This window comes from Kwoniella europaea, chromosome 2 (genome assembly GCF_036810445.1).
Source record: "Kwoniella europaea PYCC6329 chromosome 2, complete sequence".
Lineage (NCBI taxonomy): Eukaryota > Fungi > Basidiomycota > Tremellomycetes > Tremellales > Cryptococcaceae > Kwoniella > Kwoniella europaea.
This window is the reverse complement of record NC_089488.1, coordinates 2205593-2221613: the sequence shown is the minus strand read 5'-3', so window position 1 is coordinate 2221613 and position 16021 is coordinate 2205593. Positions and strand designations below refer to the sequence as shown.

General features: G+C 43.7%; 3 protein-coding genes across 3 annotated transcripts; 2 read left to right on the top strand and 1 right to left on the bottom strand.

The window, feature by feature from the left end:
• Positions 1-367: 367 nt before the first annotated feature.
• Positions 368-1272, top strand: V865_007166 (uncharacterized protein; the record flags this gene model as incomplete). Its single annotated transcript, XM_066230916.1, has 2 exons — positions 368-486; positions 609-1272. 2 exons carry the CDS (start codon positions 368-370, stop codon positions 1270-1272), a joined length of 783 nt encoding a protein of 260 aa, XP_066087013.1.
• Positions 1273-2853: 1581 nt separating this feature from the next.
• Positions 2854-10460, top strand: V865_007165 (DNA polymerase epsilon catalytic subunit A; the record flags this gene model as incomplete). The annotated part of the gene is made up of 13 exons (XM_066230915.1): positions 2854-3129; positions 3224-3349; positions 3429-3524; positions 3602-3914; positions 3979-4283; positions 4344-4549; positions 4610-4720; positions 4779-4959; positions 5011-8316; positions 8386-9918; positions 10009-10098; positions 10193-10319; positions 10396-10460. 13 exons carry the CDS (start codon positions 2854-2856, stop codon positions 10458-10460), a joined length of 6735 nt encoding a protein of 2244 aa, XP_066087012.1.
• Positions 10461-10731: 271 nt separating this feature from the next.
• V865_007164 (uncharacterized protein) lies at positions 10732-15923 on the bottom strand (the record flags this gene model as incomplete). The annotated part of the gene is made up of 20 exons (XM_066230914.1): positions 10732-11004; positions 11080-11283; positions 11351-11419; positions 11479-11675; positions 11739-11786; positions 11845-11908; positions 11971-12100; positions 12180-12298; positions 12377-12486; positions 12553-12690; positions 12765-12915; positions 12976-13095; positions 13154-13263; positions 13324-13619; positions 13769-14118; positions 14221-14388; positions 14529-14882; positions 14961-15153; positions 15278-15495; positions 15624-15923. The coding sequence occupies 20 exons, from the start codon at positions 15921-15923 to the stop codon at positions 10732-10734; spliced, it is 3612 nt and encodes a 1203-aa protein (XP_066087011.1).
• Positions 15924-16021: the final 98 nt, after the last annotated feature.

The window sequence follows — 16021 nt, the reverse complement described above, 5'->3', positions numbered from 1 at the left end:
CTTATACTGAGTTTAATCTAATCTATCATATCTATGACTAGTTCATACCATTAGTTTGAGACTGTATACACATACATAACATATCATCATGTTTGTTGGGATTTATAGGATTGGGGCATACATCGGATATCTGGATACCGTATTGATAGTCATGCATATCTGTATCATGTACGGTACGGTACATGTAGTTTTATTCGGTGGGCGGAGGAGCCCCCGAATGTGTAGCACAGGATCATCTTTCGACCCTGACCTGAGGTGCATCGACGCACAATTGTGTGTGATATGGATCCTTCTGACAAGAAACTCGCATCCGATTTCTGTTTCCCTGTCTGTCAGAATCACACACTTATGCAACGCAAACGCTAAGATGACTACCCAGGAGCATAAGTTCCATCCCATTTACAAATTCAGCTCTCCTCAACAGGTTATCCTGGTATCCGCCGAGAATTTACATTTTGCCGTATTTAGGGAAACTCTCCTATCTAGGTAAGTCCAAAAACCTTGTCATGTTGGAAAAGTAGCGGCATCCGAGTGGTCTGTAGATCGGATGACCTAGTTGATACTAATTTGAGCTGGGCTGACGCTGATGCTTCTCATACTGCTATCAGTCAAGTCTTCGCTACGGCACTCAACATTCCTCAACCCCGTGCTGATCTCTCCACGTCGAATAATGAATTCGATGAACATTATCGAGACGCTCTTGCCAAAGCCATCTACATAGAAGCAAGCGAAGAAGTTTTAGAATTGTTCATATCTATCCTCAGCTCTGCGCAACCCATATGTCCCATCAGCAATCTGGAAGACACATTTGCGCTTATCGAGCTATGCGAGAAATACGAGATATCACAAGGTGTTATTGACGTGTTAAAGGGTAGACTGCAAAGTCTGATGGACGCTTCACCTTGGAAATGGTTGGAATTGGCTTCGAGTTTAGATGATAGACAAATGGGTGGAAAGGCGCTGGAGAAAATGGGTAAAGATTGCTTTCTTAATGGCGACAGAGGTGGGAATCCGAATGTGACACTCTGGGATAGGTTATCCAACCTGAATCCAACATGGGTGGTACCCGTCATGTCGATGGCATTCAGTTTACCGGGAGATGCCAAGATCTCAGCTTCATCGTCCATATACCATGGCAAATACCAGGACAAGAATGGTATAACCGATACTTATAGTCCCTATACATCAACGTCAGAGAAGACAGTGCAGGCTCTGAAGGTTGCCGAGAAATGGAATGAACGTTGTAGACAATTCGGAAGAGGAGAAATTTGATAGGCTCGATATCAAAGACTCATATAAGCACTCTATACTTACCATCATGTACATTCTTCATGTTCATTTCCCATCCCACGAAGCATATACATGAATTCGTGCACCCGAGTATAACCTTGTATCGCGTGGAACTCTGTGGATGCAACACGTCTTTGTACTTGAGCGTATGACTTGCATGAGCGGGTATACGCATGACATCGATCTAGTACGCATCCTTCACAGGTTTGTACGTCTTCTAGCATTGATCAGCATTGCACCTGCGATTCCGTTTCATTTGCAAGGAAGCGGATATCTGGTCCGCTGATTGTATATAGCATATAAAGCCCTGAATCTTGGTTTTCCCCTCCCTCAAAGACTCGCTCTTTCAAGCATTCAAGCTCGGACATGATCACAAATGGTAAAGAAAAATCACAATTGCGTGGAAAATCGGTTGACTCATGTGACCTCGGTGGAAGATCACCGTCGATTCCATTTTGGTCATCCGCTGAAACATTCCAAACAAGTCATCTTGGTCTGAAATAGTGGTCTACACTTTGCAGTTTGTAGAGAAAGTCTGGCGAAGTTCGGGTGAGGTGATTACTGTTAGCACGAGGGTGAGTGATGGCGAAGCGAAGAAAGTAAGTCTGCTCCGAAAGGGTAGGAAGTTCATGACCAACCTGTCTGTAGTGAAGTGTTTGCTACCGCCTTCGAGCTCCCACAATCTGGTACCTCTAACGGAACGACCACGAAAGATGATACAACATACATGGATGTCAGCGATGTAGTTCTGGAAGGTTTTCATAAATCTGTCCTCTAGTGGCATGCCTCCAGATAATTCGTACCTTCTTAGGGGTATCAACATCATGTTCAATCTACTCAGCCTAACAGAGAAGTTCGAAGTGAGAGAAGAAATTACCATCATGATTAAAGAACGATTTGATAAGGCGAACCGATCACATTGGAGATTATTGGAATTAGCATCTAAGCTCGATGATAGGTAGATGGGAGGGGTAGCATTGATGAATATGTGTTTGTGGGGATTTTTAAATGGTCATGATACCGAGACGCGGTTAGTGTCGTTCTGGGATAGAATGTCAAGCATATCACCGTTTGGACAATCCCGTTGATGAAGATGACTTTCAGTCTACCGACCGAGGTCATCGCTGAACAGACCACACGGTTCGATATCATGGTAAAGGGACTAAGATGATAGATGGACGTTTCTCGCACTTTCAGGTTAATCATGCTATCAAAGCTAGTGGAGCATGGAACGAGCGTTGTCGTATGTTTGCGGAGGGGGGGTCGTGATTGTAGTAGAAACAGATCAGATGCTATGATATACTGTAGCTTTGTATATGAATAATGTATGAGTGTATGGGTTGAGAACATTAGTTGATCGCGTCTGTTGGGATCAACGCGACGCGTGTTTTCCCTGAGTGTTGGATGGATTCCTGATTTCGCGTTTTGCCATTTCATTTTCATCAGACCAACTCATGTTCATCCATTCGTCAATGATACCACTCCAGTACTGCTCAAAACATCACTTCTCCTCTCCTCTTCTGGTTCTCTGATCATCAACATACCCCTGGATCTTGTATCAACATGTCATCGAGAGGATCATTCAGAGGAAGAGGAAGAGGAGGTGGAGGATCGAATACACGTTTTACAGGTAAAAAACGATCCGGACGCGGAGGAGGAGTAGCATATGGTATCGATCGACCTGCACCCAAAAGAGAAGATGACGGGACTGCCGCCGTTGAGAAGTTCGAAGAGGTCAAGATACAGGATGAGATAGATGAAAAATTGGGATTCTGGCGATTTGAGAGCTCAAGAGCTGATGGCGAGAAGAAGATTGGTTGGTTGGTTAATATGCATCAGGTGAGTTGACCGATCTGCAATATGAGAGGAGAGATGGACCTTTGAGATCAGACCACCAAGCATGGACGGTGACCGATGCCTGAACGCCATATAGACATTGTTACAGAGCTCGACCCACTCTGGTGGTCTAGCAGCAGTAGATTTCTACTTCATCCAGGATGACGGAGGAATGTTCAAAGCTACGATACCGTACGAACCGTATTTCTACGTGACATGTCGAGTGAGTAACGCCACTGGCAGCTATGAAATCCTATGATGCCTCAATACTGGGAGTAGCAGCTGATGATCACAATCCGTAGGCTGGGACAGAGACTATAGTGGAAGAATGGCTGCTGAAGCGTTTCGAAGGAATTCTGATACGTGTGGAAAGGGAGAAGAAATGGGATCTTTGTTTGGTGAGCACGAGCTCTTGTCAATCTGCACCGTGGAGGTCAATCAGCTATCTGACACTGACTGATCTCTTCTCTTTCAGCCAAATCATTTGTTATCGGCACCACCGATATTCCTCAAACTATTCTTTCACAATACAGCAGACCTTCAGTCGATACGTCGAGAGATACTGCCATTAGCAGAAGCCAATTCGGCAAAGTTCACAGCTGTAGATGCGTACGCCGATGTGGTCGGTGCGGAGAACGCTATGAACGGTAATGGAGATGACCAGGAAGGCAAAGCTTGGGGTGCCGAGGATGAAGGTCGGAAGAGACGTGATAAAGAACCAGCAGAATGTATAATAGATATAAGGGAACATGATATCAATTATTACCTACGAGTAGCCATTGATCTTGGTAAGTTTCATTTTCCACTACTACCTCGTTGATGATCGATAACTTACTATGATCTGCTGGGTAGACGTTCGAGTCGGTTTATGGTATACTGTCACATCACATACGGGTATAATAAGTTTGGAACGTATAACATCATTGGTCAAGCGAGCGGAACCAGTCGTCATGGCTTATGATATCGAAACGACAAAACAACCCTTGAAATTTCCAGATCAACAGACAGATCAAATCATGATGATATCGTATATGATAGATGGCCAAGGATACCTTATAACGAATAGAGAGATTGTAGCGGAAGATATAGATGATTTCGAATATACACCGAAGGAGGAATACCCCGGAGAGTTCACTATCTTCAATGAACCTGATGAGGTGAGCTGCTTGACCAGAATGAAGTCAATCCTAGCCGTAACTGACCATCCCTTCCTCCAGCCCGCAGTGATACGGCGTTGGTTCGAGCATATCCGAGATTCCAAACCTACTGTGATGGTCACTTATAATGGAGACAGTTTCGATTTCCCCTTTGTCGATGTGCGAGCCAAGATCCATGGTATAAGCATGTATGATGAGATAGGTTTCAGACCAGATATCGAAAATGAGTATAAATCCAGAGCAACGATGCATATGGATTGCTTCAGGTAAGTTATATCGCATATTCAGTGGTATCTGACGACTGAAAGCTGATGTGTAAAACATAGATGGGTGAAAAGAGATTCTTACCTACCCCAAGGAAGTCAAGGTCTCAAAGCTGTCACTAAAGCGAAGTTGGGATATAATCCTACAGAATTGGATCCTGAGCTTATGACACCGTAAGTCTCAATAGTGATACCTATTGTAGATATCATTCATCGCTGATAAATCCTGCAGATATGCGATCGAGCAGCCCCACAGTCTCGCTCAGTATTCCGTCTCCGATGCTGTTGCGACATACTATCTTTACATGAAATACGTGCATCCCTTCATCTTCTCGTTGTGTAACATCATTCCCTTGAATCCGGACGAAGTGTTGAGAAAAGGAAGTGGAACTTTATGTGAAACATTGTTGATGGTATGTTATGCTTACTATTCATGTGCAATATACACTGACCGGTCTGCATAGGTTGAAGCCTATCAGGCACATATCATCATGCCCAACCGACACGAAGACCCTCACGGATCCACATACGAAGGCCACTTGCTCGCCTCGGAAACTTATGTCGGTGGTCACGTCGAAGCCTTAGAAGCTGGTGTCTTCCGAAGCGATATACCGACACACTTCAAGATGGAGCCAAGTGCCTGTCAGCAGCTGATCGACGATCTGGATGCGGCTCTACAGTTCTCGTTGGTGGAAGAGGGGAACCTCAAGCTGGAAGACGTAGACAACTACGATAAAGTCAAAGGTCAGATACAGTCGGCTCTGGAGCTGATGCGAGATAATCCAAATCGAATGGACAGACCTCTAATCTATCACTTGGATGTCGCGGCTATGTACCCCAACATCATGTTGTCCAATCGACTACAACCGGATTCGATGAAGGACGAAGCTGCATGTGCAGTTTGCGATTACAACAGACCGGATAAGACTTGTGATAGAAGGTTGGAATGGGCATGGAGAGGTGAATACTTCCCTGCTAAGCGAGATGAGGTCAATATGGTCAGATACGCTTTAGAACAGGAGATGTTCCCACCAAAACACCCCAATGGTCCAAGGAGGCGGTTCATCGATCTGCCCCAAGGCGATCAGTCAGCTTTAATACATAAACGTCTAGGTGACTATTCGCGAAAGGTATACAAGAAAACGCACGAAACCAAGATCGTCACCAAGACGTCTATCATTTGCCAGCGAGAAAACTCATTCTATATCGACACTGTACGAGCTTTCCGAGATCGACGATACGAATATAAGGGTTTACACAAGACATGGAAGAAAAACCTCGATAAAGCATTTGAGGAAGGCGGTGCTGTCAGTGCAGTGGATGAAGCGAAGAAGATGATCGTGCTGTATGATTCCCTTCAGTTGGCTCACAAGTGTATTTTGAACTCCTTCTATGGTTACGTGATGAGAAAGGGAGCTAGATGGTACTCTATGGAGATGGCCGGTATCACTTGTCTGACCGGAGCTTCAATCATTCAGATGGCCCGTCAGTTAGTGGAACAGATAGGTCGACCATTAGAATTGGATACAGATGGTATTTGGTGTATGCTTCCTGGTGTATTCCCAGAAGACTTTAAATTCAAACTCAAGAACGGGAAGACTTTCGGTGTCTCTTACCCATGTACAATGTTGAACCACCTTGTTCATGCCAAATTCACCAACCATCAATATCATGAACTGGTAGATAAGGAAACTGGGAAATACGAAGTCAGGAAAGAGAACAGTATCTTCTTCGAATTGGATGGTCCATACAAAGCGATGATCCTGCCTTCATCCAAAGAAGAGGATAAATTACTGAAGAAACGATATGCCGTATTCAATCCTGATGGATCGTTAGCCGAATTGAAAGGGTTCGAAGTGAAAAGAAGAGGTGAATTGCAATTGATCAAGATTTTCCAATCTCAGATATTCGATAAATTCTTGCTAGGATCAACGACCGAAGAATGTTATGCTGCTGTAGCTGAAGTGGCAGATCAATGGCTTGATATCTTACAATCCAAAGCTTCCTCTTTACACGACGACGAACTGGTCGACCTGATCGCCGAGAACCGAAGTATGTCGAAGACGTTAGCGGAATACGGTACTCAGAAGTCCACCTCAATCAGCACTGCCCGACGGTTAGCCGAGTTCTTGGGTGAGCAGATGGTGAAGGACAAAGGTCTATCTTGTCGGTTCATCATTTCTGCCAAACCCAACGGCGCTCCAGTAACAGAACGGGCAATACCTGTAGCCATCTTCACTGCTGAAGAACCTGTTAAAAGACACTTCTTGAAAAAATGGTTGAAGGATAATAGTCTTACAGATTTCGACTTGAGAACTATTTTAGATTGGGCTTATTATACGGAACGATTAGGTTCAGTGATTCAGAAACTGATCACCATCCCTGCCGCGTTACAAAAAGTAGCCAATCCAGTACCGAGAATCAGACATCCAGATTGGTTGTTCAAGCGAGTAGCAGCCAAAGAAGACAAGTTCCAGCAACATAAACTTACAGATATGTTTGCCAAGATGAAGACTACCGCTGTGGCCAATGGTGACATAGAGGATATGGGTAAGACCAAGACTGGACCGAAGATGGCAGTAGTCAAAAAGAAGAAAGTGGTCAGGGAGAAAACACCTGAACCTGCTCCTGATCCTACGGAAGACTATTCTGGATATATCAGAGTTATGAAAGATCAATGGCGAAAACAACGGATTGAACGTGCCCGACTACGAAAACAGGGTACAAGACAGGATGGTACGGTTTCTTCGATGTTGCGAACGAAATCTATCAATTTGGCTTCGAGACAGTGGGATATCATTCAGATTGCTTCTACCAACCGACCGGGTGAATTTAGATTATGGTTAGCGATAGATGGGACTTTCCAGTCTGTCCGTCTGAGGATTCCGAGAGAGTTCTATCTGAACTTCAAGACTTTACCTGTAGACGGTACCTTTTCAGATCGATACGAGGCTACGTCTGTCGCTAGGGTCTTACCCAGAGGTCAAGCTGCGCGTCATCTTTTCAAGCTTTTGGTAGATGAAGCTTTATTCGTCGAAGGTGAATCGCACTTCTCAAGTATGATCAATAATCCCAATGTCGATGGGGCATACGAATTGCAAGTGCCCCTGGTGGTTAGAGCGTTACTTCAGTTCGGTACCAGCTGTACGCTCAAGAAGACTTCGCTAGGTGGATTAAACAGAGGTTTAGATAAAGGCTTCGACCTCTCAGAACTAGAGAAACCAGGATTGAGTGTGATCAGACATAAATACCTCGATGAAGGGAAAGGTATCAAATATCACTTCCTATATCACGCTACTTTCAATTCTAGACATCTCATTGCTCTTTTCTCGCCTGGTTCAGCAGTCAGAGTCTACATTGTCGATAGCTCAAGAACTCCAGAGAGACTACCAAATCCTGCAAGATGGTATACCGATCGAGTGGATAAAGCAACAAAGGGTATATTCGCCTATCCGGAAACGATCGAGTTCATCACCAATTACTACAAGAATGAATTATCGGCTTTGAGACAATTATCAAAAGATCTTCAAGGTATAAGACATGGTCTGAATGTGATTACCCTCTGCTCACCATTTGAACATTCTTATTATCAAGTTGCTTCACCAGTCTTCTCGGAATTCCCATTCATAACATTCAAAGGAAATGATGAGAAACCCAGTTTGGGTTGGTTAGTGCAGACTTCCAGAAGGATGATTAATCAGTACTTGAAGTTGTCTGGATGGATCAAAGACCAAATTGAGATAGCTGCTCATTACGATGTTCCTGTAGGAGTGAGTTGTATAGATCCCTTCTCGCTAATGATCCTCAACTGACTTTGCTGTACTTGTGATGCCATGTAGAATCTTGGCCAGGATGCTCCTATCTTCCTTGCCGATATCGAATTCGCCCGACGACTAAAGCAGCAAGATATGGTTCTTTGGTGGTCTGCCTCGTCTCGACCCGATCTTGGTGGTTCTGAGGAAGATGCCAATCTAAGTGAAGAGCTTGTCACCCCTCGAATGTCAACTAAAGGGTGTTACTCTTCTGTTGTGCTCGAAATGGAAATTGCCGATCTCGCTATTAATGCTGTACTTCAATCTGCCTTGGTCAACGAGATGGAAGGTTCTGGTGCGGGATCACTCGCATTTGATTCGGCATCTCATAACTTAGATGAATACGCGAAAGGAACAGCCAATACTTCCGTCATGCTTGGTGATGCTGTACTATCAACCCAGACATTCGGTGTACTCAAGTCTACGGTCAGATCATGGTTCCTCGATAAAGCCCGAGCTCACGTCAAAGGTATCTACTCAACACCTGCGGATCTGGTAGTAGACCAATTCTGGAGGTGGATCAGTTCATCAGCAAGTAACATGTTTGAACCTGCGTTACAGCGGTTCTTACATGGGTTGATGCGAAAGACATTCTTACAATTATTAGCTGAATTCAAAAGATTAGGGACTTCAGTGGTTTACGCCGATTTCAATAGGATATTCCTGTTGACCACCAAACCTGATGCTGGAAGTGCCTATGCGTTTGCCAAGTACCTTGTGACAGCTGCCAACTCCCAAGAACTATTCAGACATTTGGTCATCGACGTCACTCAATTCTGGAATTACCTAGCATGGATGGATATAGCCAATTTCGGCGGTGTCAAAGTCCCGCCTGAAATTGCTTCTTCAAGAGACCCGCCACCTTCCAAATTCGAGATCAGCATGGACTGGAATATCCAATCTTTCTTACCTGGTATACTTCAACCAATATTCGAACGAAACGTCGCTCAGTTCATTTACCAACTTTATACTGCCAAACGAACCTCGTACGATGAAAGGGCACCATTGAAAGTCATACATAATTTGAACATAGATCTACCAGGCGAAAATACATCGACTATCAATCCAGCTAAAGAAAAAGAGAAATCTGCCGGATCGAAATCTATAACTCAGATCTTGACTAGAAAGTTGTTAGCGGATGTGGCCGCCGTGAAGAAACGACAGGCAATGGCTCATGTAGATGAAGAAAAAGCGGAATCGCTACTATTCCCTTTATTACCTGGATCACGAATAACCACATCAGAAGGTGAAAAACTCAACCCGACTTTGGAATTGATCAAATCAATTACGGAAGTTTATTCGTTAGCTTCTTCAGAGCATTTGATCGAGATTCAAATTTTGAGGAAAAACTTGTTAGATCTAGTAGGGGTGAAAGAATTTTCACAAAATGCCCAATTCAAGAACCCCTTCTGCGATAATTTACAGATCAATTTGATCATTTGTAAGAAATGTAATTCCCTTAGAGATATTGATCTCTGTAGGGATCCAGATAGATTACCTAGTTTTGATGCCTCGACGGGGGAGATGTTAGATCCCCCAAGGAAGAATTGGGTTTGTCATGTGAGTGAACATGACATTTCCTCCGTAAACCATGCGATATAACAATCTATATTTGGATGGTAGATGCTGATATTCTAACTGGGTTGATAGAAATGTGATTCGGAATATGATAAGTTCCAGATCGAACAACCTCTAATTGAGATGATCTCAAAGATGATTACGTCTTATCAGACACAAGATGTGAGTTCATACTCTGCTCTCCTCACTTCTCAGCCTTTCAACCACAGATTGAATAGAGTGATGGCTGATCAAATGTTGATGATATCGTAAATAGGTAATCTGTATGAAATGTTCATCATCAAAATCTGATAATTTGGCTGCTACATGCCACTGTGGAGGTTCATTCAAATCTTCTTTGAACAAGAATGAAATGAAAAACAAACTGAAGATGATCAAGAGTGGTAAGTTGAACTAAGCTGAGCCTTGAGCTGCAAAACAAGGACGACAACTGATGAATCGTTTCGTGATATCTTACAGTCGCACAATATCATGATCTCGCTTTGGTGGGAAGTTACGTTGAAGAAGTATTAAGTCGATGGTAGTTCTGGCCATTGAGACATAGTAACACGATGACCTGATCTGTTTTGATCTGAATGCGGTGCTTTTAGTGGTTTGCCTGATATATCATGTTGTTTCCATATATTCTTCGATCGTTTCATTCTTTTTTGTTCTGTACTTGTACTTGCGCTGTGCCATTATATATCAATATGCATTATCATTTGACATTTATGATCGTTCGTTATTGTCATTTCATTCGTTGTACATAGTACAATATAGGTGCTTCTAACCAGGTCTCCGTCTTCCATCTCGTTCTTAAACCCTTTCACTTTCCCAGGCTTCACCACTTACGGGTATTGGTACAAAACAATTCATCTCCTTCTTAGCAGGTAAGACCGTCATATATTCCGCGGCATTTTCGAAATATGTCTCACATAGCAATTCGTCGTTGTCCATCTGTGATTTTGCTTGTCCTTGATATGCTGCATTTGTGGGGGCCGATAGAAGTTGGATAGTGACCGTTGGTAAGAATAGTTTACCTGATCTCATGGGTATGAGAATTATCTCTTGTTCCTCAGGTGTATCAGGCTATTTGAATCGATAATTGTCAGAGTCAGTTTTCTATATCGAAATGCTCAAAGTGAAAACATGCTTTGCACTCACATCAGCCAAGTAATATCCCTTCTTCTTGCCTACAACCAACCAATCTTCATTATTCTGAATATCAAATACCAATCTCTTATCATCTTTGCCATGATTCCCAGACCAAGTGAATGAAGTCGATAAAGACAATTTAACGTTGATTGCACGACCTTCGTATATCTGATCCAACGAGTTTGAGGGGATCATTCGTACGGTCGTTAATAGCTGTATACATACATATGTATGATTAGTATCCAAGCTATAACAGGTTTTTGGTCAAACTATTACTTACACGATGCTGAGGTACGTCAACTGGGATTTCTAACGTACGCCATACTTGCTCTTCGTGACTTGTTATAGCCTATGATGTCAACTATCAGCTTCTGGTGTTCAGCATAGACGTAACGAATTGCTATTTACCTTCAGGAACTCTTCAAGCCCTTCGACCTGCCTCGACTTCAACATTTCCGCCAACGTCTCAGCTAGCGACGTACCCAAAAGATACGGTTTCAGCCACTTCCCTCTGTCATTTGCCCATTCTCTCGTCAATATTCTCAAGGTATCGCGGGAGTCCGATGGTAATTTCGCAAAAGCATTCTCAGTGGCCAGGCGGACTTCTACAAGGTTGGTAGTCATAGTCAGCATTAAAGGGCAACAAGGGCTGCAAAGGCGAAACTGACCTTCTTCTAAACTTCGATAACGTATCTTCAACCTTAACACCGCTCCATCTGATGTTATCACTAACAAGTCAGCTGGTAATAGCATCTCATGCAATTGCCGGCTTACCATCGTGTTTCTCTTTCTGTTTCACTTTGAACAGGCATGAAAGTGGCTGATTGGGCGTAATAGTCTATTTTGATACGAGAGGATGAGCTGCTTTATCTCATCAACGATAGGTGTACATTAACTCACCACGCTCTCCTTCCAATCTTCCCGACCAGCCTGGACCTCATATCCCGCTTCTTCAGGTGGAGTTAGCTTTACAGAAGCTATACGAAGATACTCTCTTCCATCAGAAGCGATCGTGAAATGAGACAAGAGGCTACAGAAATTTGTCAGCTTCGATCTCGACTCATCGATTCCCCACTTTGCAGTAGACAAATATTGTATTGCAGACTTACCAATCGGGTCTGAAGAAATCTTGGACATTCACGGTCAATGGCAATCCCATGAAAACCACTTGACTGTCTATCCATTCTCTTGAACCTGACGAAGTATCATATTGTATGATGATTTGAGCCTGGTAGCCAAACTATCAGTTTCTGCTAAATCGTGGGACGCGGTCATTCAAAACGAATCGACGAGTCTGCAAACATACCTTGGCATATTCCCCTTGCGGTATTCCGGCATACGGAATGGTTATTTCCACATCTTCTTCGGCGCTGATATCGCCTATTTCAATAAGGCCAGTGCCGTCTAACGAGAGATCTACGATTCGATAACTAGTCAAAATTCCGACGGATACACCTAGATTGATTGCTAGACAGTGCTCACCCTTGCCTCTATATTCAGCATCATGTACAAGATACGTGACTTCTCCGATCAACGATCTTAATCCAACTCTGACATTCTTCATTTCCACGATGCCTGCTTTTACCTCCACCACTACTCTGGGGTCCTCATCGAGTTTGACTAGTATTTGCTTTGTATCAGCGATTTCTGCTGACCTGTCTCAATCAACAGATAAGGATTCGAGAAAGACTCACTAGCATATGGCATTCTCAATTTAGCTTCCACACCTTGAGCATTCCGCTTAACTCTCAGTAGAGACCCTTCTTCGTATTTGTTATATATAAAGCTGATTGAACCAATTACTATGGTAGCGGTCTGTAAAGTATACAAGCCTTGAGTCGATGTCTGCGGGAAGTAACCGTGTTAGCTCGTGATCGGACCGAGACCCTATATCAATCAGCTCACCGAACAGAATGCTTTAATGATATTTGATTCTGGCTGAAGCGTCTGACCATCGCTTGAGAAGGTGATCACTTCTCCGTGAGTATCTGTAAGATCAAACGAGCTACTGTCGACTTGCACTGGCTGTACAAGAAAGACCGAATCAGCTTAGGGGAGCCATCGCAAGCGGACGATTACTGACTATAGGTAGTAGATTGGTAACCTCTGTCTTCAAGGAGGTCTGATTATCCCCTTCTTCATTATTCGCTTCATCAGATATCAACCTGACCATGAAAGCTTTATGACCTTCCACTGTACAATTATATCATATGATCAGCTATCCGCAAGGTATCTGAAGTGGAGCTGACATACCTTCTTGTTCGTTTTCAGATTCCTTCAACCCAATTACCGCATCCCCCAACTCTGCATAATCACCATTCTCTTCTCCCTCCTCCCTCAACGAGGCCGTATCCACCAAAGCACACACTCTGAGATAAGCCAAAGCGAGATTCTCCCAGTCTTCATCTTTCTCTCTACCTAATTCTCTATGAGCTTTTAGAGCACCCTCCAAAGCGAACTTTGATATTGGATCCCAAGTTAGGATCTCCGCGCAATCTTTGGCTAGTTCTCGTGAGAGGTCGTAGGCTTCAACCCATTGTTCGGTGTATCTACGTCACCCAATATATTGTTAGTATCTCTACTAGTTGACTGATTTGTACAGTTGTGTGGATATATAGAAGTTTCCTACATGTGTCACCACTCCCGGAACAGCCATACAAATGGAATAGACACGATGTGAAGCCAAGGTTCCACTCACAAAGCCAAAGCCGCCAAATCCGCCTTCAGCCTAATAACCGAATTGACTTTCCCACAAGATTGATAAGCTTTTATAGTCTTATTTGTCAATCCCAGATATAACGATCTACAGTTATCTTGATCCCTTTGAGCGTCTATGAGCTGTTCGTTGGACAATACCGGTCTTTCTTCGGATGTAGGGTGGGTCGAGGTGATAGGTGTATGTTGCAGTTCCTCATCATCTGATATCCCATTCGAGGAGGATTCGAACAGGACGCTCTCTTCTTCGGCGAGATTCCCATAGGGTGATGAACCGGGCTTGAAAGGGTATATAGGTGGTAGATGGCCTGAGGAAACGCCTATTCGCTCCACCTGATGAACGAATCAGCGATAGATCAGTCTTCACCGGATTCTCGAGCACTCGTTCTATAGGTATGAGTATTGAAGTAGGAAGGTGACTTGAGAAAAACATACTTGTATACGTGCAATATCCAACAATTCCGATCTAGCTGATTCGTACGCTACCAGACCTGAATAATCGCCATTGGGTCTATCTATCCTTGACCAAGTGTCACATTTTGATACTATGTCCATACATGCGGTATATGTCCATGATTCGATGAAGTGTTCAGCAAGGGAGTCCTACAGAGGATGGCATGAGTCAAAATCAGTACTCCCATTCTCAACGCCCACTCGTGAGCATGACATGTACGAAGGACTAGTCTTCCTGAGACCATTGATGTAGCCCGAATCCCAAAACAGAAGAATAACGAGTGACTTACCTCAGCTTCTCTCAACCTTCTAGTCAAACTAGCAACGAACCACTGTCCCCTTTTCGCAACTTCGGTTATCCTCCCTAATTTACCTAACAGTTGCCCTTGTCTCGCAAATAGGTAAATCCTGAAATCGAATATACTTATCTGACTATTCCTTATCAGCTCTCGATAAGGTTTCGAAGTGGTATCTAAGATAGGTAGGGAATCGTCGCCTGGGTGAGTACCGCCAAGCTTGGATAAACCGTACCAGTTCAGGTTCTGTTCTTTGAGGACTTGAAAGAAGGACGCTTCGAGCTCTTCATAAATTATTAGGGAGTCTTCAGGGAGGTTGACGGATTCGAAAGAGTTGGCGAGTGATTCCTTTAAGAAACAAAGTTTGTGAAGTCAGTAAGTTAGATTGTTGCAAGGGGAAACTTTCGGAGTGAGCTCTCCACTTACCTTTAACAAGAACCAAGTACAGAAATTCCACCCTACGTTCAACCGCTGACTTTCACCTCTTTTCACTTCCTCCTCACGCTCGATGATAGCGGAGTCAAAAGCCGAGACCAGTGATTCTTTGAGCTTGTTGATCAGTTCTGGCCATGCTGCCGGATCGTGTGTACCTGGTGGAGGAAGGTTGAGCTGGACGCATCTGTTCGAGATGGTTTGAAGAATTAGTACATTTCCAGATCGGAGAGGTAATTCGATATACTGTTAGAATAGTCTAGCAATAGCAAGGTGTATTATGGATAATGGGATTTGATATGTCAACTTACCTATCTCTCTTCCCAACATTAAAATCCGTTTTCAACTTCCCCAGAACACCTTTATCTTTACCCCATACGCTCTTCCCACTAGTCGAGGCTGATTGTCCAGATGGATTCGGTGGATTTATCAAAACGATCAATGGTGCGTGGGGTGTACGTCTTGCTGCTAGGAGTGAAAGCCAATCACGGATGAATGAGCGAGTTTGGTTCTTGTACACTTCTGCGTCCTGTAAAAATCAAGACGCAAGTTAATTCCATATCAAGCTTGAAGCAATCAAGATACATTTGTATCTACTGGTTCATACGATCTCTGGGGATCAGACACCTGCCAATGGTGAAGACGGTATTTACTCACCTCACAAACTACCAAACAAAGATTAACCAACGCACTATCCAACACACTACTTCCCCCTGCTCCTCCAGCGCCAACGAGCGAACTGCTGACTTCGCTCAACTCGCATAGCTGTATATCCACCTCTTGTATAGTTCTGAGTGAAGTTCGAGTGGAAGATTTCCAATGTAGGTTTCTAAGTGGTAGGTGTCGTTTTATACCTTCTATAGCAAGGTTATGGATTTGTTGGAGGTAATTGTTGTTACCTGTGTTGGAGGTGACGGAAGGATAAAGGGTGTAGGTTATCGTTATTGGTTTTGGCATATTGTGCTGGTATTGGGTGTATCACCAGGTTTCGCGAGCTTTTTAGTGATTCATGTATAGAGTGTAGTGTATAGGTGACATTGTTATCATCTCCCTTG